The sequence below is a fragment of the Grampus griseus genome (genome assembly GCF_964374135.1).
Source record: "Grampus griseus genome assembly, chromosome: 3".
Lineage (NCBI taxonomy): Eukaryota > Metazoa > Chordata > Mammalia > Artiodactyla > Delphinidae > Grampus > Grampus griseus.
The window spans coordinates 160,040,426-160,065,447 of NC_139019.1; the positions used below are offsets into that span (position 1 = coordinate 160,040,426).

Sequence of the window (25,022 nt, forward strand, 5' to 3'; positions counted from 1 at the left end):
AAAAAACTGGAAATAACCCCAGTATGTCCAAAAGCATAGTTCAGTATGTTGTGCTCCATAAATGCACGTGATGAAGAAATAGTGTAGTCTCCAAAGTGATTATGAACGGAACACATCTTGAGACCCAGCGATTTCACCCCACAGAAATTTGGACGTGTTGTCACTAAGTACACTAAGAGGGTGATTAATGGCAGCACCATTCTAAAAGCCTTGAGTTGGAAGCTGCTCCAAAGCCCATCAACAGACACACTGACTATGGTCTCCCCACACAGCAATGGAGGTGAACAGACCACAGGTCCCCACAGCCCAGTGGACGAATCTTATGCACACAGTGCGGGGTTGGGGGTGGAGGGCACGCCATAGGATGCCATGTTATGAGACACCAAGAGTGGCAAAGCTAATCTTTGCTCCTGGAGGGCAGAGGAGTAAACCCAGAGCCAGCAAGACAGGGAGGTTATGGGGATTTTTTTCCCTTTCCAGATGTTTTTTATAATGCTATTATACTGCTCTGGTTGTTCAAAATATCTACATTTTTAAAAGATGCTACTCCTCTCCCCATGGGTGATTACCAGCATTCAGAGCCTTTTCCTAACAGGTGCAGACACCAGGTTCCTATTAACAGGGACCCCATCAGGCCACCCAGAGCGGCCTCTTTCACCCACTTCTTTGCCTTCTTCTACATCCACCGCACTTGGCATGTGAGCTGCCCCCCAGCATGGTCGAGGCTACCTGCAGTCCCACGCCCTCCACCCAGGCAGTGTCCCCCAGTACCTTGCACCAGGTAATCAGTGGTCTCCCTTTCCACCTCAGGGCTGAGCTGTCGGGTTTTCTGGAGATACTTCAGGACAAAGACGTTGGGTGCAAAGTGGATCATGTTTTGCTCTCCGCAGCCAAAGGGCAGGCGCAGGTGGTTGCTGAGATGGTTCAGAGTTGGCCCCATGACATCTCCTGGTGGGAAGAAAAAGGATGGGCTGGGGACTGGCCTCACCCAGTGCCCTGGCTGTCCTACGGACAGCTTTCCTTAGAGAGAGCTCACTTGTGGCCTAACACCAGCAACCCATCCTCTGATTGCCAGTGCTGCCCTTTGAAACTGGGCTGCACCCTTGCCCAGTCAGCCTGCTTGGTCTCCTGGCTTTGGTGAACACCCACTGGCCCTTTCCTCCATACCTCCCTCTGTGTTCTTTAGTTTTAACTCAGGTGTTCTTTCTCTACCTTTTCATTATGTTAAATGCTCTTTCCTTTCTGGCTTTTTAAACAGGTGCAATTAAGGCTATACATTTCCCTCTTAGTACAATTTTGGCTGCATCCCACAGACGTTAAGATGTCAATCCAGCCATGCGATTCCATTCTAAATATTTTTTCTAACTTCCAATATGAAATGTGATTTTCTCTCTAACCGTATTTAGATTTTTTATAAAACTCTTCCTACATGTGTGGTATTGTTGGTGTGTTTTTAAAAGTTCTTTTTTTCTCTTATTTCTGACCTACTGTGTTCTCATCCCTTCAGTACCCTGTCTTCCTCTCCCTGGCCTCTATGCCCCAAACATTGCTGATGGGCCCTCCGGAATCCCCACTGTCCCCTGATTGCACCTCCCTTCCTTCCTCGGCCTTTCCTCCTGCCCCACTGAGGCTGCCACTGCTCTTGCAGCCTCCTCTTGTGGCAGGGCGTACCTGGTTACTTTCTCATCACCCTTCTCTGGGTTTTCCAGCTTCTTCTCCAACCTTCCATCCCACTGTGCTGATGACACTGACTGGCACACAAGTCCCTGCCTTCACGTCCTCTCCACTGTTGTCCATCTGCCTTCTCCCCTACATCCCTCACCTCCATCTGTGCCACTCATCCCCAAGGCCACATTTGAGTTTATCTCATGCTTCAGAAGTCATAAACTCCAATATCCTCTGATCTGGTCACAACCACCACCCTGCCCAGGCCCCAGGGCTTCCATCCTCTGATGTCAGAGAGACCCAAGACCCCCTCCTTCAGGCCTGTCCACCTCCTCCTGGCGTCTCACCCTTCCAATTCCCAGCACTAGATGGATCACACAGTCCCCACTTTCCACTTCTATGCCTGGGCTATGGGAGACAATCCACAGCCCAAGAGATCCCTGGCCACAGCCTCTTACCCCTGCTCAGTAAATGCTCTAAGCATTTGAAATGGTCCTGCCCACTCAGCTGGACACCCAGAAGCCCCGCCCTCCACCCCATACCTGGTTAACTTCACCTGGCCTTTCAGCCTTCTTGTATATCACCCCAGACCCACTGCCCTCATGGAGTTCACCACCACCCTCCCGGTTGCCCCACACAGGGCAAGGACCTGCCTTCTCAGCCAGATTAGGAAGCCCTGAAGGTCAGGTTTGAGGTCATCTCTGAGTCTGGCCCCAGCACCCATCATGGAGAAGGCACTAGAAGCTGCTTGTCAGGTGAGTGGGTGTGTGGTTGGAGGCCCCGGGGCACAGGTCCCCAGCAAAGCCTGGTATGAGACTGAGCCCAGAGTAGACACTTGTCCCTTGGCCTGGGTTCTTGCTCCTGTCTTCCCCAAATCAGGCTGCAGGGCAGACGCACCTATGATGGCGGCGGCTGCACGCTCAGACCCAGGGATGGCGCTGTGCGGGACCCCCAGAGTGAAGGCTTCGCTGTAGCTCTCATCTACTTCCACCTTCCTCCAGATGCGGAACTCGCCCACAGAACCCCAGCCAGTGGAGAAACCGATGAACTGGACCTCTGGTGTCTTGGGGAGGGTCCAGGCCATGATGACAGAGTCATTGGATGGCTCTGGACCATGGCCAACCTGGAAAAAGAGGCCAATGCTGCTGGATGCTGGCAGGAAGCGTGAAGCCGTGCTCAGACATGGTCAGAGGCCTTGGCCACGCTCATAGGTTGGGGCGGGGTTCTCAAGGGGTCAGAGATGAGAGAAACTAGAGACCACACTGTTCATGAAACACCCAACAGAGGCACAAGTGTGGCATCTGCAGGTTCCAAAGTACCTCTGGATCTTAGCATATGCCTGGCAAACTCCTCTATTTGTACTTCAAAACCCCACTTGGCTATATCCCTCCTCTAGGAAGCTGTGTCAGCTGCTTCTTTCTATGTCTCCTTTGCTTGGCCCAGAAAGAGCCCACGGTCCCCATTTTACCTGTTCTATCCACTTTCTTTCTCCCTGACCACCCACCACCCTTCAGCTCCCAGATCCCTGGGCACTTCCTCCGCCACAGCTCTCACCACCTGTTTTTTGTACGTAACTCCAGGCAGACTGTGAGCAACTTGAGAGCTGCCTTGTGTTTCCCCTCTCCCCTCCCCACCCCTACCACATGTATCAGGAAGCAACAATGCCAGAGGGCCAGGAGGTTCCCGTGCCCACCCCAGGCAAGCCCAGCCATGCCTGGATGAGCCCGCTGTGCCAGCTGATCCAGAATGTTCTGAATTCATCCCAGGAGAGGATCTTGGCTGTGTGTGTGCTGGCCACGGGCTCGCCCATCTTGCTGGTGGAGATCCAGGACCTGGTGTTCTGGTGCCCTCCCAGAACGATCTCGATCATGCCTGCCGTGTCCTGGGGTCCTGGGGACAAGGCCACGCGGGCATCGTTGTGGGCTCGCACGGCCACATCAAAATGGGTGAGGCGCAGCGGCCGCTGCACATACTGGAACTCGTACTTGTTGGGTGTGGAGATGTGGACTCTCTCTGGATGGAGGGAAGGAGAAGGGGTGTTGAGGGGGCACCGAATCATCCTACCCCCACCCCCCGCCCATGCCCAGAGCTGAGCATCGGGACCTCAGGGGGCCAGCCTCACTGTGCCTCCCCATGAAGCTGCAGGAAGCATGGTGGAACGGAGCTGGCTTAATGACCATTTTGTCAATAGCACACAAAAGATGAAATGCTCACACAGATAAATCCTACAAAAGACGTGCAAGACCCATAAGCTGGGAACTGCAAAATGCTGCTGAAACTAGAGACACAATGGAGAGCTAGATCATGTTCGTGGGTCAGAAGATAATACTGCAAAGATGTTAATTATTCCCCAAACTGATTTATAGATTCGATCCAATCCCAATCAAAATCTCAGCAGAGTCTTTTGAAGAAACTGCCAAGCTGATTCCAGAATTTATATGGAAACTCAAAGGATCTAGAAGAGCCAAAGCAACTTTGATAAACAAGAACCAAGTTTACTCACACCCTCTGACACTGAGACGTACTCTAAAGCTAGAGCAATCACAAGAGTGTAGCACTGGTGTCAACACAGACAAATGCTCAACGGGACAGAACAGGGAGTCCAGAAATGGACCCACACATGTATGAGCGACTGATTTTCAACGAAGGTGCAAAAGCAATTCAATAGCAAAAGTCTTTTCAACAAATGATGCCAGGACAACTGGGCCTCCAGATGCATAAAAAGGAACACTGATCCATACCTTGCATGGGCTCCAAGAAGTAACTCGAAACAGATCATAGCCATTTTATGAATGTAAAACCTAAAACTATAATACTTTGAGAAGAAAATGTAGGATTTCTTAGATAAAACAACAAAAAATAATCCATAAAAGGAAAAAGTGATAAGCCGGGCTTCATTAAAATGAAAACCTTCTGTTCTTTAAAAGACACTATTCATCCAATGATGGACACTTAGGTTGCTTCCATATCCTGGCTATTGAAAATAGAACTGCAATGAACATTTTGGTACATGATTCTTTTTGAATTATGGTTTTCTCAGGGTATATGCCCAGTAGTGGGATTGCTGGGTCGTATGGTAGTTCTATTTGTAGTTTTTTAAGGAACCTCCATACTGTTCTCCATAGTGGCTGTTTCAATTTACATTCCCACCAGCAGTGCAAGAGTATTCCCTTTTCTCCACACCCTCTCCAGCACTTATTGTTTCTAGATTTTTTTTTTAACATCTTTATTGGGGTATAATTGCTTTACAATGGTGTGTTAGTTTCTGCTTTATAACAAAGTGAATCAGTTATACATATACATATGTCCCCATATGTCTTCCCTCTTGCGTCTCCCTCCTTCCCACCCTCCCTATCCCACCCCTCCAGGCTGTCACAAAGCACCGAGCCAATATCCCTGTGCCATGCGGCTGCTTCCCACTAGCTATCTACCTTACTATGTTTGTTAGTGTGTATATGTCCATGACTCTCTCTCGCCCTGTCACAGCTCACCCTTCCCCCTCCCCATAACCTCAAGTCTGTTCTCCAGTAGATCTGCGTCTTTATTCCTGTCTTACCCCTAGGTTCTTCATGACATTTTTTTCCTTAAATTCCATATATATGTGTTAGCATACAGTATTTGTCTTTTTCTTTCTGACTTACTTCACTCTGTATGACAGACTCTAGGTCTATCCACCTCATTACAAATAGCTCAATTTCGTTTCTTTTTATGGCTGAGTAATATTCCATTGTATATATGTGCCACATCTTCTTTATCCATTCATCCGATGATGGACACTTAGGTTGCTTCCATCTCCTGGCTATTGTAAATAGAGCTGCAATGAACATTTTGGTACATGACTCTTTTTGAATTATGGTTTTCTCAGGGTATATGCCCAGTAGTGGGATTGCTGGGTCATATGGTAGTTCTATTTGTAGTTTTTTAAGGAACTTCCATACTGTTCTCCATAGTGGCTGAACCAATTCACATTCCCACCAGCAGTGCAAGAGGGTTCCCTTTTCTCCACACCCTCTCCAGCATTTATTGTTTCTAGATTTTTTGATGATGGCCATTCTGCCCTGTGTGGGATGATATCTCATTGTAGTTTTGATTTGCATTTCTCTAATGATTAGTGATGTTGAGCATTCTTTCATGTGTTTCTTGGCAATCTGTATATCTTCTTTGGAGAAATGTCTATTTAGGTCTTCTGCCCATTTTTGGATTGGGCTGTTTGTTTTTTTGTTATTGAGCTGCATGAGCTGCTTGTAAATTTTGGAGATTAATCCTTTGTCAGTTGCTTCATTTGCAAATATTTTCTCCCATTCTGAGGGTTGTCTTTTGGTCTTGTTTATGGTTTCCTTTGCTGTGAAAAAGCTTTTAAGTTTCATTAGGTCCCATTTGTTTATTTTTGTTTTTATTTCCATTTCTCTAGGAGGGGGGTCAAAAAGGATCTTGCTGTGATTTATGTCATAGAGTGTTCTGCCTATGTTTTCCTCTAAGAGTTTGATAGTTTCTGGCCTTACATTTAGGTCTTTAATCCATTTTGAGCTTATTTTTTTGTATGGTGTTAGGGAGTGTTCTAATCTTATACTTTTACATGTACCTGTCCAGTTTTCCCAGCACCACTTATTGAAGAGGCTGTCCTTTCTCCACTGTACATTCCTGCCTCCTTTATCAAAGATAAGGTGACCATATGTGCGTGGGTTTATCTCTGGGCTTTCTAAGCGTCCATTATCGGATGAATGGATAAAGAAGATGTGGCACATATATACAATGGAATATTACTCAGCCATAAAAAGAAACGAAATTGAGTTATTTGTAGTGAGGTGGATGGACCTAGAGTCTGTCATACAGAGTGAAATAAGTTAGAAAGAGAAAAACAAATATCGTATGCTAACACATATATATGGAATCTAAGAAAAAAAATGGTCATGAAAACCTAGGGGTAAGATGGGAATAAAGACACAGACCTACTAGAGAATGGACTTGAGGATATGGGGAGGGGGAAGGGTAAGCTGGGACAAAGTGAGAGAGTGGCGTGGACATATATACACTACCAAACATAAAATAGATAGCTAGTGGGAAGTAGCCGCATAGCACAGGGAGATCAGCTTGGTGCTTTGTGACCACCTAGAAGGGTGGGATGGGGAGGGTGGGAAGGAGGGAGACGCAAGAGGGAAGAGATATGGGAACATATGTATATGTATAACTGATTCACTTTGTTATAAAGCAGAAACTAACACACCATTGTAAAGCAATTATATTCCAATAAAGATGTTAAAAAAAAAAAAGGGTGTGTCGGTAAAAAAAAAAAAAAAAAAAGACACTGTTAAGAGAATGAAAAGACAAGCCACAGACTGGGAGAAATACCTTTGCAAAGCATTTATCTGATAAAAGACTTGTATCCAGAACACATTTTTTAAATCTCTCAAAACTCATTATAAATAAACAACTCAATTTTATTTTATTTTATTTCACTTTGGCTGCACCATGCGGCTTATTAGACCTTAGTTCCCCAACCAGGGATTGAACCCAGACTACGGCAGTGAAAGCACTGAATCCCAACCACTGTACCACCTGGGAACTCCCAACAACTCAATTTTAAAAAGGTTAAAAGACACTTCACAAAAAAAGATAGACTAATAGCAGATAAGCATATGAAAAGACGCTTAACATCATTAGTCATGATGGAAATGCAAATTAAAACCACAATGACATACCACTAGACACCTATTAGAATGGCTAAAATTAAACAGACAATACTAAGTGTTGATAAGAATGGGGCAGAACTGGCTTATCCAGTGCTGGTGGGAATGCAAAATAGTACTACCACTTTGGGAAACAACTGACAGTTTCTTAAAAAGTTAAACACATACCTACTACATGAGTTAGCTATTCCACTCCTAGACATTGACTCAAGAGAAAGAAAACACATCACCCATACAAAGACTTGTGCATGAATGTTCATAGCAGCTTTATATGAAATAGCCCCAAACGGGAAATAACTTGAAAAAATAACATTCAAAAAGTGAATGGATAAACAAAGTGTGACACATCCATGCAATGGGCTCCTACTCAGCCTTAAAATGACTGAATTATTGACACACACAGTATGGTTGAATCTCAAAATTATTATGCTGAGTGAAAGAGGCCAGACAAAAAGAGGACATTCCGTATGATCCCATTTATGTAAAATTCTAGAAGGTGCAAAGTAATCTATAGAGAAAGGAAGCAGATCAGTGGTTCCCTAGTGGCAAGAGTGGACAGGGTGAGAGAGTTCAAAGGGATGTGACTTTAGGGTTAATGGAAATCTTCATTATCTTAATTGTGGTGATGGCTTCACAGATGTACACACATGTCAACATTTATCAAACTACCCTTAAAAATATGTCTAATTTATTGTATGTCAGTTATACCTCAATAAACATGTTAAAATGTTACTGACCTTACTTTGAATACAAATACATTTGGCCTAGTGTTGATTATGATATAAGAAGTACAAACAATATATAAATGTCCAATAATGTTTCAAAATGTTCCATAATGATCAAATTTTGGAGCAGTCCTTTGATGGAGCATACTGAAGCTGTTTTGAAATGCTGTTTATAACGACTTTAACATAACGAGGAAAAGTTCTCAGGATGTGTTAAGTGAGAAAGGCAAGATATAAAATTACATAGCTCATGAGTCACAACTATGCTAAAACAAACAATAATCAATCCTATGAAAGTGAATATAACAAAATGTCAAAAGAAGTCATCTTTGGGTATGAACCAGAGGAGATAGTTTCTATCTTTCTCTCTTTCTAAATTTTCTCTAATACACAGGTATTGCTTTTTCCTTTCCCAATTTTTAAACTTATGGTAAAATACACACAATGTAAAATTTGCCATCTTAACCATCTTTAAGTGTACAGTTCAGTGGCATTAAATACATTCACATTGTGCAAACACCACCACCACCCACCTCAAGAACTCTTTTCATCTTGTAAAACTGAAGCTCTATACTCATTAAACAATAAACCCCCATTTTCCCCTCCCCCCAGCCCCTGGCAACCACCACTCTACTTTCTGACCCTATAGTTTTGACTACTCTAGGGAGCTCATATAAGTGGAATCATATGGTATTTGTACACATGCATTGCTTTTTAAAACGTTTTTAATTTAAATTTTACTGGGATAATTATAGATTTATATGTGACTCTAAGAAATAACACAGAGAAATCTGTGTACTCTTGACCCAGTTTCCCCAATGGTAACATCTCACAAAATTCTAGTATAGTATCACTAACGGGATATTGGCACTGTTACAATCCTCATTCAGATTTCTCCAATTTTATTTTATGGGAGAAAAATAAATGTTGCCATTTTATCATCAGTCCCACACCCTTTCTCCTTGCCCTAACAACCATCTCTAAAATTTTGTCATTTCGAAAATGTCATATAAACAGAATCTTTTATGTACCCTTTTACGATTTTTTTTTTACTCAATCCACTTCATCCTAGTTGCTGCATGTTATCAATAGTTTCTTCCTTTTTACTCTGGATAGTATTCTAAGATATGGATGGACCACAACTTTTTAACCATTCACCCACTGAAGGACATCTAGACTGTTTTCAGTTTGAGGCTATTGCAGATAAAGCTGATATGAACAGTTGTATACAGGTTTTTGTGTGAACATAAGTCTTCATTTCTCTGGGATAAATGCCTAAGAGTGTAGTTACTGGTGGGTATGCTGATGGCATGCTGTCTTTTAAGAAACCATCAAACTGTTTTAAGAAACCACCAGCAGTGACTGTACCACTTTACAATGTGTGAGAGATCCAGTGTCTCCACATCCTGGCCATCTTTTGGTGCTATCTCTACTTTTTATTTAGTCATTCTGGTAGGTGTGTACTGATAACTCACTGCATTTCAATGTGCATTTCTGTAATGGTTAACAACGTTGAGCACCTTTTCATGTGTTTATTTGCCATCTGTACATCTTCTTCGGTGAACTGTTTATTTCTTTTGCCCATTTTCTAATTGGATTGTTTGTTTTATTTACTGTTAAATTTTGAGAGCTCTTTATATATTCTAGATCCTAGTCCTTTGTCAGTTCTGGGTTTGGAAATATTTTCTTCCAGTCAGTAACTTGAATTTCCCCGCATTAACAGCATCTTTCACAGAGCAAACGTTTTTCATTTTGATGAGGTCCATTTATCAATGTTTCCTTTTGTCATTCATTCTTTTGGTAATATGTCTAAGAATTCTTTACCTAGCCCTAGATCCCAAAGATTCCTCCCATGTTTTTTTTTCTAGAAGTTGTACAGTTTTACATGTAAGTTCGTGCTCCGTTTTGAGTTCATTCTTATATAAGGTATGATCTTTCAGTCGAATTTCATGTTTTTGCCAATGGATGTCCAATTGCTCTAGCATCATTTGTTGAGAAGGTTCTCCATCCTCCATTGAATTGCTTGTGCACCATTGTCAAAACTCATTTGAGCACATATGTTATGTATTGCTATTTACTGAAAAAAGGGAGGGGGGGATGTTAAAGGAAGCCTGTGTCCAGAGTGTGCTGTGGGTCAGGGGACCTGTTGTGCTGAATGCTTTGGGAACAAGGAGGTGGTACACCTAGAAGGTAGGCATCACCAGGGGACTCCACTTCAGATCCTCTGCTGTGCCTCTTGGCAAAACCTGCCAGGTGAGTGCCCAGTGCCAGGCCCAGCCCAACCTCCAAGCTGGAGGGCTCTTTGGGGAGGGACTGGATGGGGAAGGGGCAGACCCTCCCATAGGCAGCTCAGACTCATGTTCCTCCCAGCACTGCCCTGACCCCACAAGGCAGAGGTGTGGACAGGCCTTTGGCCACTCCACCCACTGGGCACTCTGTGCCCATTTCCTGTTCACAGGTCATGGGCAGGTATAATGTCAATTTCAGGGGATCAAGATGGACCCCAGATCTCACACTTTCTGGAACCCACCTTAATTTCCCGCATCCTCCTTTGCTATCCCTGGGTTCTGGGTCACCCTCATTCCCACAGCTTTCCCATGATGTGACTCTAAGACCTCCTTTCCCCAGACCCTGGGTGAGGAGCCCAGGGCCCAAGGACAGCCCTACCCCTGACGGCAGTCTCTTCTCATTGGTGCCTGCAGTCTACCATCGTATGTGCTCACTTCCTGCGTGGCAGATGCCCAGTCCTCACTCTGGCTTACAGGTGCCCCCAACTGGGACATATCAGTGCTTTGCTGCTACGTCCCCAGCTCCCAGGGATGGTGGGTGTCCACTCAGCAGCAGAAAAGCTGCCAAAGTGCAGGGGTAAGGGCCAAAGTCCTTGGCAGGGTGGGCACGGGAACTCACCATTGGGACAGAAGAAAGCGCTGTAGGTGTATGACCGGGGGGCTCCTTCAGGCTGAAACAGAGAAACGGGGAGAACTGAGAAATGGGGGACGGCAGCCAGTGCAAGGGCGAAGCCGCCCTCCCATGGCAGCAGCTCTGAGTGTGGATCCCGCAGGGTGATACCACGACCACAGGTGCACAGAGATGGACCAGGTCACCTACCTCCCATGCCCAGATAGGGAAACTGAGGCTCACTTCCCCTTCTCTGGGCTCTAGTCAAACAAACTCACCAACCGCTCCTAGACTTATCATGCTTCTCACACCCCCATCCTACCCTCCCAGCCACCCCTTTGGCCCAGCTCCAAGCCCAGCTGCTCCCTGTGGGCAGAGAACACTATGACTCGAAGGCTGCCAGGATCTGAGGCCCCATCCAATGTCCAAGAGCACTGAGAAGGGGGCACACAGGTCTGTCAAGGACGGGGTCTCTGTCCCACTGTCCTATGCATCCCTTGTCTCCTGTCCATCATGCTCCTGCTTCCACCCCTTCCACAACGTCCCCCAAATAATAGAAGGCAGCTGGCTTGTTCTCTTATTTATTTTTAAAATTTATCTATTTTTGGCCACACCGCGCGGCATGAGGAACTTCCCCTGACCAGGGATCGAACCTGTGCCCCCTGCAGCGGAAGCGTGGAGTCTTAACCACTGTACTGCCAGGGAAGTCCTGGCTTGTTCTCTTAAAAGGGAGCACTGGGAATTTAACCCGATACACCTTGTGGGCTTTCGTCTGACCGGAACGGCCCCTGTGGGGCTCTCGCTTTTCCAGATCTCTTTTAGCGCCATCAGCAAATCGGTGAGCTGGGGCCACCTGAGGTCAGACCTCAGACGGTTAATGCTTGGCCACTGCAGCCAGGCAGCCTCCTGGGGTCCCAGCTCCCCCTACTGTGAGGATCATTTTATCTGCCAACTTGTGTAAGCCAGGGCATGCCTAAACATCTGGCCAAATGTTACTTCTGGGCATACCTGTGAGGACTTGTCTTAAAGGAGTCAGCATTTGAATTGGTGGGCAGTGATGTAGATGGCCCTCCCCAACGTGGTGGCCCCCAAACACTCCATTGAGGGCCCAAATACAACAACAGGCAGAGGAAGGATGAATTCTCTCTCTGCCAGACTGCTTGAGTTGGGGCATCAATCTTCTCTGCCCTCGATGCTTCTGACCTTCAGACTCACAGATGGCAGACTTCTCAGCCTCCACGGGGACTTCTCAGCCTCCATGATCGTGTAAGCCAATTGCTAATAATAAATCTCTTCCTAGAGAAACGTAAATGTCCTATTGGCTCTGTTTATCCGCAGCACCCTGACTAATACACCCACTCCTTGCTGGGTGACCGAGGGCCACTCACTTAACCTCTCTGGACCTCTATTTGTCATCTCTAAGATGGGGGTGATGAAGGCGCCGACCTCACCGCGACGTGAGGGTTAGGTGTATTTCAGACAGAGCCTGGCATCTTTTCAGTGCTACTCAACAGTCAGCTCTTGTTAGCGTTTCTCATCCCCCTCTTCCCCCCCACCCCCGCCCCCAGTCCTCTGTTGAAGCTGGCAAAGATGGGCGTCATCCATCCTGGGTCTGTACTGATGAGTCCGGGAAGCACCTGTCTGGATCATGTCCACTTCCTGCTATCATCCCGGGGCCATGCCCAGGGGCCTGCACCGGGGTCCTGCCTCACCCACGCAAGCCACAACCTGACACCCACACTGCACACCTCGCTAGCAAACCTTTAGCAAAACCCGTGGTTGATGCTGAGCTGTCCAGCAGCCGGATTGTCATCTCACGCCCAGAAGGCGTGACGTGGAGCCCACAGGCCATCTGCTCAGCCACAGGCTCCAGGGTGAGCCCCCGAGATTTTGCTTGGACTTCAGCAACCCCCTCACCGGTCTATCAGCTCAGCCCCTTGTTGGAAAAGGGGCTGAGTCACTGGACAGGGCCTGGCCATTGTAAGCCCATGATAGCTATACAATCATAAAAATGATTCCTGACTCAGGTGTCTATCAATGGATGAATGGATAAACAAAATGTGGCCCATGCATACAACGGAACATTATACAACTGTGAAAAGGGATGAAGCACTGACACGTGCTACAATGTAAATGGACCTCAAAAACATCATGCTGAGTGAAAGAAGCCAGACAGGAAAGGCCACAGAGTGTATGGTTCCATTTATCTGAAATGTCCAGAACAAGCAAACCCAGAGACAGAATCTGAGCCCTTCTGCTGCTGCTGAGCATTTCTCTGGCTCCGGCTGACCATCCAGGGCCTCCTGGACACACCCCCACCCCCAGCATAGCCTCTGGAGCAGCCAGTGGGGCCGCTCGTGGCCACGCCACCCTGTCTTCTTCTCTGGCTCAACTCAGAGGGGACCCTGGTGCCAGCCTCTCTCCTCCACGCTGCCCTGGCTTTTAGCTGATCCTGGGTTCCAATCTCCTTCGCCTCTGTGCTCAAGGCAGCTCCTGACCAGGTTCCAAAACATGGTCACTGCCTGATGTCATCATTACCTCTGGCAAGACTTTTCTACAACCTTGTAGCACAGATCGGGGCTTCACTCTTCTCTGTTCTATGGATTGATCTATTCCGGACATTTCACATAAACAGGATCATACTCTACGTGGCCTTGTGCGTCTGGCTTCTTTCACTCAGCGTAACATTCTCAAGGTTTATCTACACTGTAGCATGAATCAGCGCGTCATTCCTTTTTATGACTGAGTAATAGTCCTTGGTATTGGGTAACTGGATCCCCTCGCACCACATTTATCCATTCATCAGCTGATGGACATATCCTAAAACGGAAAGAGCGTCCCTGGTTTATGTCCAGGTTCCCCCAGTTGACCATTATAAGTGCCTGGATGACCACTTTTCTTTAGCACTCAGGCCAGGCATCAAGAGATGTCTTCCACACACTCTCATTTAACCGTCCAGCAGTTTCACGTTTGAATCCAGGGCTCTCACTCCAGAGCCCACCCCAAGCCAAGAAGGCAGACTTCCGCTCACTCGCGTGATGCCCGCCAGGCTCCCCTCATGGGTCTGAATTATGTCGGCCTCCTCTTTGATCCTGTGAACTCCACTGAGACACGGTGGGGTGATGGAAGGCTCTCAGCCTTCCAGCAGAAATGCAAAAGGTCACAATCCCCTGGGCCAGCTGGGGATCCAGGAGGGATGGCGTTCGCCGCCCCTCCTCCTGATACACACCCACAACAGCTCGGCCATCACCTGCTTCCCCACCACGTGTCTCTCAGGAATGGCCTTTCTGTTGTATTCAGACTCCTGCCCGGCAGGTGGCACGTGGTGTCTTGGGAGGGTCCATCGTATAACTGATGGAGCGAGCGACCCATGCGCTCAGAGCTCTGTGGTGGGATGAGATGGGAGAAGCCGTGCACCCAGTGCCTCCTATTTCATAAATCCATTTTTCTAATTCATGCTTCATTTTTTTGCATTGACATTTCAAGTCTTCCGATGCCTAACTCATACCTCCTGTCCTCCAGTGCTGTCTGTACAGAGCTGGACCAGTGGATGCTGCAGACATAGGACACTGCTGAACAGCATGAAAGGGAGGAAAGGCTTGAGGATAAGAGAATCCTTCTCTGTGCATCTAGAAATTCCTCCTGCAGAGGAAGAAGACAAGAGCTCCAGGCCTCCAGATCAGGCTGGCTGCACTGGGGGACTCGCTGCCTCCTTGGACTGAGGTAGGGCAAGGCTGTGGTCCAGGGAGCGTGCTCAGGCTGTGCAAAGGGTCACCAGGGGTCTCTGCATTTCCTGTTGAGGCCATCCTATCCTGCTGGCTCACAGAGATCGCGTGCCTCATCTGACGACACACTCGGAGGACTCCATCACGTCGTGTCAACAAAGCGGCAGCAGTAACCCATCCACCTCCAGGAGTTCCGCCCAGCGCGTGTGTGACTCCAGGCGCTGATGGGAACCATTTGTGCTCAGCTCCGCCAGGACTGCAGCCGGGAGGGAGGGCAGCTGTTTGCAGCTGGGCTACTGGGAAGGGGCAGAGACTCGGGGCCACTGTGAGGAGATTCAGTGGGGCTGCTGTGTGCTCTCCATGCAGCACTAAACAGGAGTCTCTCCACGGCTCTGGGCTCTGATACATCTGAGCAGCCCAAAAAAGATGGGGCATTGCTGCTGCTACAAGCCCAGCACTGTGAAGCGCCGTGTGCATTCTCCAACCTTCCCCATGCTATGGGGTGAGCGTGAGCATCCCAGTCTTACAGAGCAGAGTCGGAATAACAAGACACTCGCTGAGCCCCATGCGTAAGTGGCAGATCCCAGATTCACAGCTCGGGGATGGGTCGGGGGGCGGAGGTGGGGGTGGAGGGCAGGGGGGTGGGGGTGGGCGCGGTGGTCTGGGCGCCCCTGCTGGAGGCTCCGTGTCCTTCCCACACCGCCATTCCAAGGACAACCCTCTGAATGATGGGTCACAGTCCCTACAATTGCCTGTTGACAAACGGACAGCCAGGAGACAGAGGCACACCACCCTCCAGGGTGATCAAGCCGGGGGTCAGGAGGACACTTCCCTGCAGCCCGTGTGAGTCCCAAATCACTTCACCAAAGCCTGCTCTGCTCCTTGGAGAGGAGATGGATGCCGCAGTCCTCCAGCAAGGCAGCCCCGTCACCTGCCCCAAGCCCCAAAGCAGGACTCATGGGGGCTGCCCTGGCCCTGGCTTGGGAAGGGACCACACTCTCCGGCCCCAACCTCACTGTTGAGGTAATCAGGCCAAGTGCCTCGAGTGAGGACATAGGCTTACCTCAACCATCACACCGCGCCGGATGTGATCCCTCCCAATGGGGACCCTCCTGTCAGCGTAATTCTCCTCCGGGGTTCTGATCGACTTCCCATCCCGGCAGCAGCTCGTTTCTCTGTAAGCCAGGGCTTTGGCTGCGGAGATTTGAGTACTCGGTGCTGGCTCTCAGAACAGGTCCCTATCCGGCGCTGTTCTATACCCCACCCTTGTCCCAGGCTTCCCAGGTGTGCATGCACACATACGTGTGTGTATGTGCATATGCGCGTGTGTGCACGGTGTAGGCTGGATGTGTATGCAGGCATATGTACGCATGTGTGCAAGTGTGCGTGCATGTGTGTGCTACCTCGGTTTGGCATCTTAAGAGACTGGCTTCCCCCAGATGAGGCCCCCTACCTCCTGATCATTCCCTCTGGCCTGCATCCCCAGCAGCTGTCTTGCCCCTTGATCTCACCTTCTGCCCCGCTGACCCTTCACCCGTGCCTGGACTCTGCACCTGAACCCCTTGGCGGCCTGGAGAGTGGAGTTGCCCAAAGAAGCACATGACCCTCACCTGTGATGTTGCTGAGGCCCAGGTCGCCAAAGGACAGAACCACCCAGGAGGGTTCCATCTCCCCGGGGACCACACACGTCTTCTTGGTCAGATGGCGTTTGCCAGGATGTCCGACAAATTGGATGCCCTTGGGAACTGAGATCTTCACGTAGACCTGGAGAGTGTGGCAAGAACCATGGTGCCCGGAATCCGTGTGCCCTCCCAGCACACCCCACTGCCCACTGCACTCCGTCCACCCTGGCAGCCTTTCCCCCAAAGCCACGCTCTCTTTGGGAGGCTCTCTTTCCATTTCTGATCAGAACAAACTACTTACCATTGTCCTGCTGGGAGCCCCCTCCTTCCCTCAGCACCCTGAACGCTCACTGGTCCAGCTCTCCCTTGGGACCAAGGTCAATTCAAGGGCTGTCTCTCTGGCCAAGCATGGGGAAGAGGGGCCACTCCACATGCAGGCCCCGCAGGGAACTTCATCGGACCCTCTTTCCAACCACTGAGGTCCACCGAGTCATAATAGAGTTTGGTGTGCACACGTGTGTGTCATGTGTGTGCTGTGCATGCATGCGTCTCTGTGTGCACACCTATGTGTGTAGGCGTAGCATTACACGATGTGTGAGTGCACGCGAGTGAAGGCAAGTGTCTCTGCACACATGTGCAAGCATGGCTCTCTACACATGTGTGCTTGTACACACCATGTCTCCACGTGCATGTTGTGTACGTGTGTGTGTTTATAACCCTCCATCTACAACAGGCTCTTTGCTCCCCATGCATTTGTCCAACCAGCACATATGCAGCACCTGGTGGGTTCAGGAGCCCTGCTAGGAGCTCAAGAAACAGATCTGAACAGACAAGAGCGACCCCTGGGCCTCAGAGGCTCGACGGGCCTGAGTCACACACACACGCAGGTGTGTGCAAGGAAGCTTTACAGTGGCAAGTGTGACAGAGTCTGAATCCTGCCCAAGGGCAGGCCCAGTAGAACCTGAATGAGAACGGTTGGTGCAGGGTGCTTTGGGGACTCCCCCATTCCCCTCGAGACAGCATTCTTCTAGAAAGTTCTTCCAGGGAGGAAAGAAGAAATTCAAGCGTCAAGCATCGGTGAGATACATTTTCCAGGTGCTGGATGGAACCCGTTGTCCAGGCTGAGGGGTCTGGATGTGCCTGTTTTCCTGGAACCTCAGGAAGAGCACATGGAGGTGGGGGGCCGGGGGGCGGGGAGAGCGGTTCCTGAAATTGATGTGTGGTGATCCCTGGACACACCTGCTGCCCGGCAGGGCTTCCTTCTTCCCGCTGACAAGCCAACCACCAGTGCTTGCTAGGAGCTGAAATGGGCACCTGGGGGGCCTGCCTGCAGTTCAGGAGGGAGCCTCCCTTGGGGGCCACCCTGTGATTAGGGACCACCCTACATTTATTCTGGCTTTCTGAAACTAGGGTCCTATTCCTCCTAGGCATAAACTACATAAAAAGCATGAATGATAAAGGTTCTGGGTTTGGGGGCACCTTTATCCCAGCTGACTGCCCTGAGCCCCTCACATGTCCTCCTTGGCCCCCTCCAGGCCACCGCGTGGCCACTGCCGTGGTTCTCACTCAGTGGCTCTCACTCAGATTACTGCACAAGCGTCCCCCTTCTCTCCTGCTTTTCCAACCAGACCCTAAAGCCCAGCCAGATTGTGTCACGGTCAGTTTCTGGGACAGGCCAAGCTGCCTCCTGCCTGTCCCTTGCATATACTATTCCCTCTTCCAGGAATGCCCTTCCAGGGCTGGTGCCCAGCTTAAGCATCGCCCAAAGACTTCGGCGTTCAGAGAAGCCACCCCTCCTCAGGGCCTCCCTGGCTTCCTGTAGACACTTAATTCTTTTTTTTTTTTTTCTGGCCGCACTGTGTGGCACGGCTTGCGGGATCTTAGCTCCCCAACCAGGAATGAAACCTCTGCCCCCTGCAGTGGAAGCGCAGAATCCTAACCACTGGACGGCTGGGCAATTCCCGACACCTAATTCTAACACAGGTCTGCCCCTCACTCCCTGGGGGACCTTGAACATACGATGATGCTTCTCTGAGCTTCCCAAGCGGGAATGATTCCATCACAGCCCCTCCTTCCTCAGCCCACGTGGGCACTTGCTAATGATACAGTTAAAATCATCCACGCGGCACTGGGCACAGAGATGCGTGCCCCAGAACACCGAGTTAGTGGCATCAGAGCTCCAGGTGAGCTTAGGCAGACCCCACGTCCTGAGCATTGGGGTCTTCAGATTCCCACAGAGCCTGGCACGCATCAGGTATCGGGCGATAGCTTTTGAGTGAATGAATTCGAATCACTCACATCTTGCACACAGGAATTCCTTTCTGGTGGCCTCTGGGTGTTTCATTTCTATTCCAGACTGCACTGACCCCTTTTTGTTTCACTTGGAATTTTCTTTTCATTAAAGACCCAAGACAGAAGTTCCTGTGTGACAGTACATTACGTGTGGCTCAAATAAGCATCGGGGAGTCAAATGCAAATACCAGCCTCAAACCCGGACTGTGCCAGGCAGAAGGCAATGGGAGGGGTCCTTTACTGGCCTCAGGGCCAGCATACGGCATTCTGAACAACACATTCTTGGGTAGATGTAATCAGTCGGCAGAGGTATAGAATTTGCAAAGGAAAAAGGGAGTAAATGATTTCATGGAAGCTCAAGGTCAGCCTCTGAGCTGAGACTCAGAGACTCGGAACACTGCTGTCTCCACTCTGGGCCAGGCTCAGAAATGATCACAGACATAGCCGAGGGGGCAGGGGGTGAGGGTAGATCTCTCACACCCAGATAAGGAAACTGAGACAAAGTGGGCTGGTGAATGGAAACAGCAAGCTGAAGTCCAAAGGGTCGTCTGGGGGATGCTGAGACAGGTATGCGCTGGGACTACAGCTGTGCCGCGGGGGATCCGCCACCTCCACTCAGGACCTCCACCCCCAGCAGCCTCGCTGCCCTTCAGGTGGCAAATTCCAATCACTCCCTGGCCAGAAGGCCTTGTTTTTCAAGAAAAGCCAGAAATCTGGGCAGGGGGTGGATAAGATCTCTTGGTTTCCAGTGTCTTTGGCCTGGGGCTGCCCCTCCCATCTCTGCCCTTGGTGGGGAATGTGCCGGCAGCCTTGAGGGGGGCGGGTGCACACACATGGGCAGGGCCAGGACAAGGTTAGCAGGCTCCCCCCGGCTGGCTGGGGTGAGGCTGAGACCTGTAGCCTGACCTCCAGGCCAAGCTGTGGAAAGCAGGCTTGCTCCCAGCCAAACCCCTGGCCCTGCACCCCACTCACTCCTCCATTTGCAGCCTCGGCTCCCAACTCCCACTCCTGAGGGCTGCCCCTAACTCTGGGATCCCACCTCCTCTCTCTTCCTGCCACCCCCCAGCTGACATCCAGGCTGAGATGACGCAAAAGGATTACAAAGGCAGGGGAGGAGGGTGCCCCTGCCCTCCTGCAGCCGCACTGGTGCTCAGGCCCCAAACACCCCTTCCCTATCCTGCCCCCACCTGACCCTGGTCCTCGCGGCTCCCTCCACATTGCCTGCCATCCCTCCTCCTCATGAGGGTCTGAAATCCCCAAGCCCACCTCCTTGGGGTAGCTGTTACCGGTTGAATTGTGTCTCCCAGGAAGATATGTTGAAATCCTACCCCCATCCCCCACCCCGTACCTATAAATGTGACCTCATTTGGAACTACGGTCTCTGCAGACGTCATCAAGTTCCAATGAGGTCATCAGGGTAGACCCTAATCCAATAAAACAGGGACTCTTCTCAGAGGAAATTTGGACACAGAGATAACAAGAGAAGTCACCCTGCGGCCCCTTGATGAGATAAGGCGACAGCTCTGTGACCCCAGCTAGGTCGGGTCTACCAGCCCCTTGCCAGCCTGAAGAAGCTACAGAAGACAGACTGTCGCCCTTTATCCTCCCAGTAAAGATTTCTTGGGGTTCACGTCTCTCAGGGGGGATTTGAGGTAGGAGGCAGAGGGGCCCCTGGGCTGGACAGCTGGTGTTTGCCAAGTGGAGTAAAACTGGAGCTTTTTTTCCCTAGACACTCCAAGGCCAAAGTTAATGGCAGGAGCTGAGCTCTGCTGGAGTAAAGAGCTAAGATGACCACTCCTGAGACCAAGGAGACCTCCCTGACTACACATGCGCAGAAAGGCTCCTAGGGGGTCAAAAAGGAGGGGGTGCCACCCCACAATAGGTGATGCCAAACCTCCCACAAGCCTCTGTGCTAGAATCCGTCTTGGCAAAAAGATACGCAAGCATGTTGAAGCGGGTCCTAGGGCAGGTCAGATGTGGGAAGAGAAGGTGCTGACGACTGGCCAAAGGTAAACAAAGGCCGGGAAGAACTGCCCTGTAGAAATGATTTAACCGCCCCTCTACTGCGCTCCTTCTCATTAGGGAGGATGCCCACACCCTTCCTTTCTGGGTGTGTACTTCTGCCTTGCTTCTGTCTTAAATAAACAACAGTCTCTCTGTGTGTTCTCCCACTTGCTGTGCTGTGTCTCTCATCATAAACTTCACCTGTTTATGCAGGTTTTGCCTCTTTGAGAAATTCATTTTTCAAACAGAGCAAGAGCCAGGGGAACTTTGCTTCTAGCCTCTGGCCCCTGGTGGTCTAGTGGCTAGGATTCCTGGTTTTCATCCAGGCTACCCAGGTCCAATTCCTGGGCAGAGAACTAAGACCCTGCTTCAAGACCGCTTGCTGGTGTCTCTCCGAGATCACCTGACTCCATGCCGTTCTATATGATACTCACCCTCCCACACCCCTGCAGGGTCAGGAGTCAACGACTTCGTCACATCCGTCACCCTCTAACCCCGCCATGCACACACTCCCACCCCCAACCTGCCCGGGTGTAGACAGCTGGTGAAGGAGAAGCTGACTCATCCAGCCTCTGCCTCACTAATATCTCAGATGCTGTCCCCCACGGCCCTCCAGGATGACCCCATGCCGCCCTGCCTGCCCCACATCCCAGGTGCTGTGCCCCTCCAACCCCTCCCCCCAGGAGGACCCCACCTCCCTCTGCTTCCTGCCATTAGGGATGCCACCCCTCTCCCCCATAATGGGAAAGGCCGTGTATGGAGGGCGGGTTCGGTACCTCGACGCAGGTGTCCATGTAGTTGTAGATGCTGAGCGGGATCTTGGCCTGCTCCCCGCGGACCACGTTGGGGGGCAGGGTGAAGTCGACAAAGAAGGGCTTGAAGGTCTTCAGCAGAGTGGGCTCCGCAATGCCCAGGCCCCTCTCGGCAGACAGACCCACTGCCTCACCCACCCAGCTGGTGATGGAGTCGGGAACCTGCACGCTGAGTGTGTCCTCGCCTGATGGATCACTGCGGAAAGATGGACAAGCGTGTGCTCTTCTCCACGGCCGTGCCGCAAGCGGCCAGGCGGGAACAGAGGAGTCCAGCCGTACGGCCTTGGGCCCCAGGGTGGCGCCCCCCGCAACTGCCCCGGCAGCTTGGAAATAAGCATTCAAGGCACCCCACAGCGTGTGACAGGAGAAAGTCATCCCTCGGCCCTGACTCGCCCTAATCGGAAACATGAGTGTCTCTCACGACAGCTGTGATCACAGGACCATTCACAACATGGGTTCAGAGAGGCAAACTCTGGCAGTGTGTGCTCTGCCCAGTTTAGGGGAGAAAGACACTGAATCAAGGGGACTGGTCACTTAGAGCATGCTTGTGTGTCTCCCAGAAAGACATGTCCAAGCCCTAACCCCTGGTAACCTGTGAATGGGACATTATTTGGAAATAGGGTCTTTGCAGACGCCACTAGTTAAGATGAAGCCACACTGGAGTAGAGTGGGCCCTAATCCAATGACAGGTGTCCTTAGAAGAGGAGGGAAATTCAGACACAGAGAGAAGAAGGCCAGGCGAAGATGGAGGCAGAGACTGGAGTGATGCAGCCACAAGCCAAGGAATGCCTGCCTGTGGGGGACACCCACACTTCCTGGCCTGGCATCCTTGTCCCATACACTCCTGCGGAGTCCAGCTCCCTATTAAGGGCATATGTGTGATTTTTCAGGCCTGCCCACAGGCCTGCAGGTCTCACGGGGTGGGAGTAGGGTAGGGAGGTGAGGGGTGCGTGTGCACTGGGGTCTCTGAGGGGAGCTGCAGCCAAGGACTCAGGGCCCCTGGCTGGCCCTGCTCTTTTCATGTTTACATTCCCGGCCCAGAATTTCCATTCCCAGGTCTCTTTAGCATAAGGGACCATGGGCAGAGGTTTTCTTCAGACACCTCTGCCAAGGCCTCTTTATGGTCAGAAGGAAACACTGAAGACATCCCTCCCCAGTTGGAGTACTTTCCCACTCCTAATTCTCTCCCCTGTCCACCCCCAACCCCACCCCATGGTCCATAAAGCTGCTGGAGCCTCTTGTTCAGGGCTCCCTCCAAGTGAGATGACCCCTATGTCTTGGCGGATCCACCTGACAGTGGGCCATTCTGTGGGGAACAGAACAGGGGGAGACATACACAGAACACTCTACCCAACAACGACAATGGAACACACATTCTTCTGAAGTGCACTTGGGGTATTTTCCAGGACAGACCCATACGTTAAGCTACAAACTAAGCCTCAGTGGGCTTAAAAAGAGAGCGAGCATACAAAGTCCCTTCTCTGACCACAATAAGATGAATGAAGTTAGAAATCAACAAGAGAAGGAAAGCTGGAAAATTTACAAATGTGTGGAAATTAACACATTCTTAAACAGCAAAGGATCAAAGAAGAGATCACAAAGGAAATTAAAAAGTACTTAGAACTCCCTCTTGCTAGAGCACTGGAATCACAACTAACTGCTGAACAATCATGGACAGGAAGACACTGGAACTCACTAAAAAAGATACCCCACATCCTAAGACAAAGGAGAGGCTGCAATGAGACGGTAGGACGGCTGCAATCACAATAAAATCAAATCCCCTAACTGCTGGGTGGACGACTCACAAACTGGAGAACACTTATACCACAGAAGCCCACCCACTGGAGTGAAGGTCCTGAGCACCACATCAGGCTTCCCAACCTGGGGTCCAGCAACAGGAATTCCCAGAGAATCAGACTTCGAAGGCTAGCAGGATTTGATTGCAGAACTTCAACAGGACTGGGCGAAACAGCGACTCCACTCTTGAAGGGCACATACAAAGTGTGTGCATTAGGACCCAGGGGGAAGGAGCAGTGACCCCATAGGAGACTGAACCAGACCTACCCGCTAGTGTTGAAGGGTCTTCTGCAGAGGAGGGGGTGGGCGGCTGTGGCTCACCGCGGGACAAGGACACTGGCAGCAGAAGTTATGGGAAGTACTCATTGGTGTGAGCCCTCCCGGGGTCCTCCATCAGCCCCACCAAAGAACCTGTAGGCTCCAGTGCTGGGTCGCCTCAGGCCAAACAACCAACAGCGAGGGAACACAGCCCCACCCATCAGCAGACAAGTGGATTAAAGTTTTACTGAGCTCTGCCCACCAGAGCAACACCTGGCTCTACCCATCACCAGTCCCTCCCATCAGGAAGCCTGCACGAGCCTCTTAGATAGCTTCAACCACCAGAGGGCAGACAGCAGACACAAGAAGAACTACAATCCTGCAGCCTGTGGAAGGAAAACCACAATCACAGAAAGATAGACAAGATGAAAAGGCAGAGGATTATGTCCCAGATGAAGGAACAAGATAAAACCCCAGAAAAACAACTAAAAGAAGTGGAGATAGTCAACCTTCCAGAAAAAGAATTCAGAACAATGACAGTGAAGATGATCCAGGACCTCGGAAAAAGAATGGAGGCAAAGATCGAGAAGATGAAAGAAATGTTTAACAAAGACCTAGAAAAATTAAAGAACAAACAAACAGAGATGAACAATACAATAACTGAAATGAAAACTACCCTAGAAGGAATCAATAGCAGAATAACTGAGGCAGAAGAACGGATAAGTGACCTGGAAGACAGAATGGTGGAATTCACTGCTGTGGAACAGACTAAAGAAAAAAGAATGAAAAGAAATGAAGACAGCCTAAGACACCTCTGGGACAACATTCACATTATAGGGGTCCCAGAAGGAGAAGAGACAGACAAAGGACCCGAGAAAATATTTGAAGAGATTATAGTCAAAAACTTCCCTAACACGGGAAAGGAAATAGCCACCCAGGTCCAGGAAGTGCAGAGAGTCCCAGGCAGGATAAACCCAAGGAGAAACACGCCGAGACACATAGTAATCAAACTGAGAAAAATTAAGGACAAAGGAAAATTATTAAAAGCAACAAGGGAAAAATGACAAATAACATACAAGGGAACTCCATAAGGTTAACAGCTGATTTCTCAGCAGAAACTCTACAAGCCAGAAGGGAGTGGCACAATATATTTAAAGTGATGAAAGGGAAGAAACTACAACCAAGACTACTCTACCCGGCAAAGATCTCATTCAGGTTTGACAGAGAAATCAAAAGCTTTACAGACAAACAAAAGATAAGAGCACTCAGCACCACCAAACCAGCTCTACGACAAATGCTAAAGGAACTTCTCTAAGTGGGAAACACAAGAGAAGAAAAGGACCTAGAAAAACAAACCCATAACAATTAAGAAAATGGAAATAGGAACATACATGTCGATAATTACCTTAAACGTGAATGGATTAAATGCTCCAACCACAAGACACAGGTTCACTGAATGAATACAAAAACAAGACCCATACACATGCTGTCTACAAGAGACCCACTTCAGACCTAGGGACACATACAGACCGAAAGT

General features: G+C 49.7%; 1 protein-coding gene across 1 annotated transcript in view; it reads right to left on the reverse strand.

The window, feature by feature from the left end:
• Positions 1–25,022, reverse strand: part of CPAMD8 (C3 and PZP like alpha-2-macroglobulin domain containing 8) — a 96,813-nt gene that overhangs the window by 24,484 nt on the left and 47,307 nt on the right. Inside the window, exons 20-26 of the mRNA XM_082651268.1 lie at positions 21,395–21,626; positions 16,311–16,464; positions 15,764–15,894; positions 10,985–11,036; positions 3,380–3,678; positions 2,563–2,788; positions 772–948 (exon numbers count right to left, since the gene is read on the reverse strand). Of these exons, the coding sequence (XP_082507394.1) occupies positions 772–948; positions 2,563–2,788; positions 3,380–3,678; positions 10,985–11,036; positions 15,764–15,894; positions 16,311–16,464; positions 21,395–21,626 (1,271 nt within the window). The remainder of the gene's footprint in view (positions 1–771; positions 949–2,562; positions 2,789–3,379; positions 3,679–10,984; positions 11,037–15,763; positions 15,895–16,310; positions 16,465–21,394; positions 21,627–25,022) is intronic.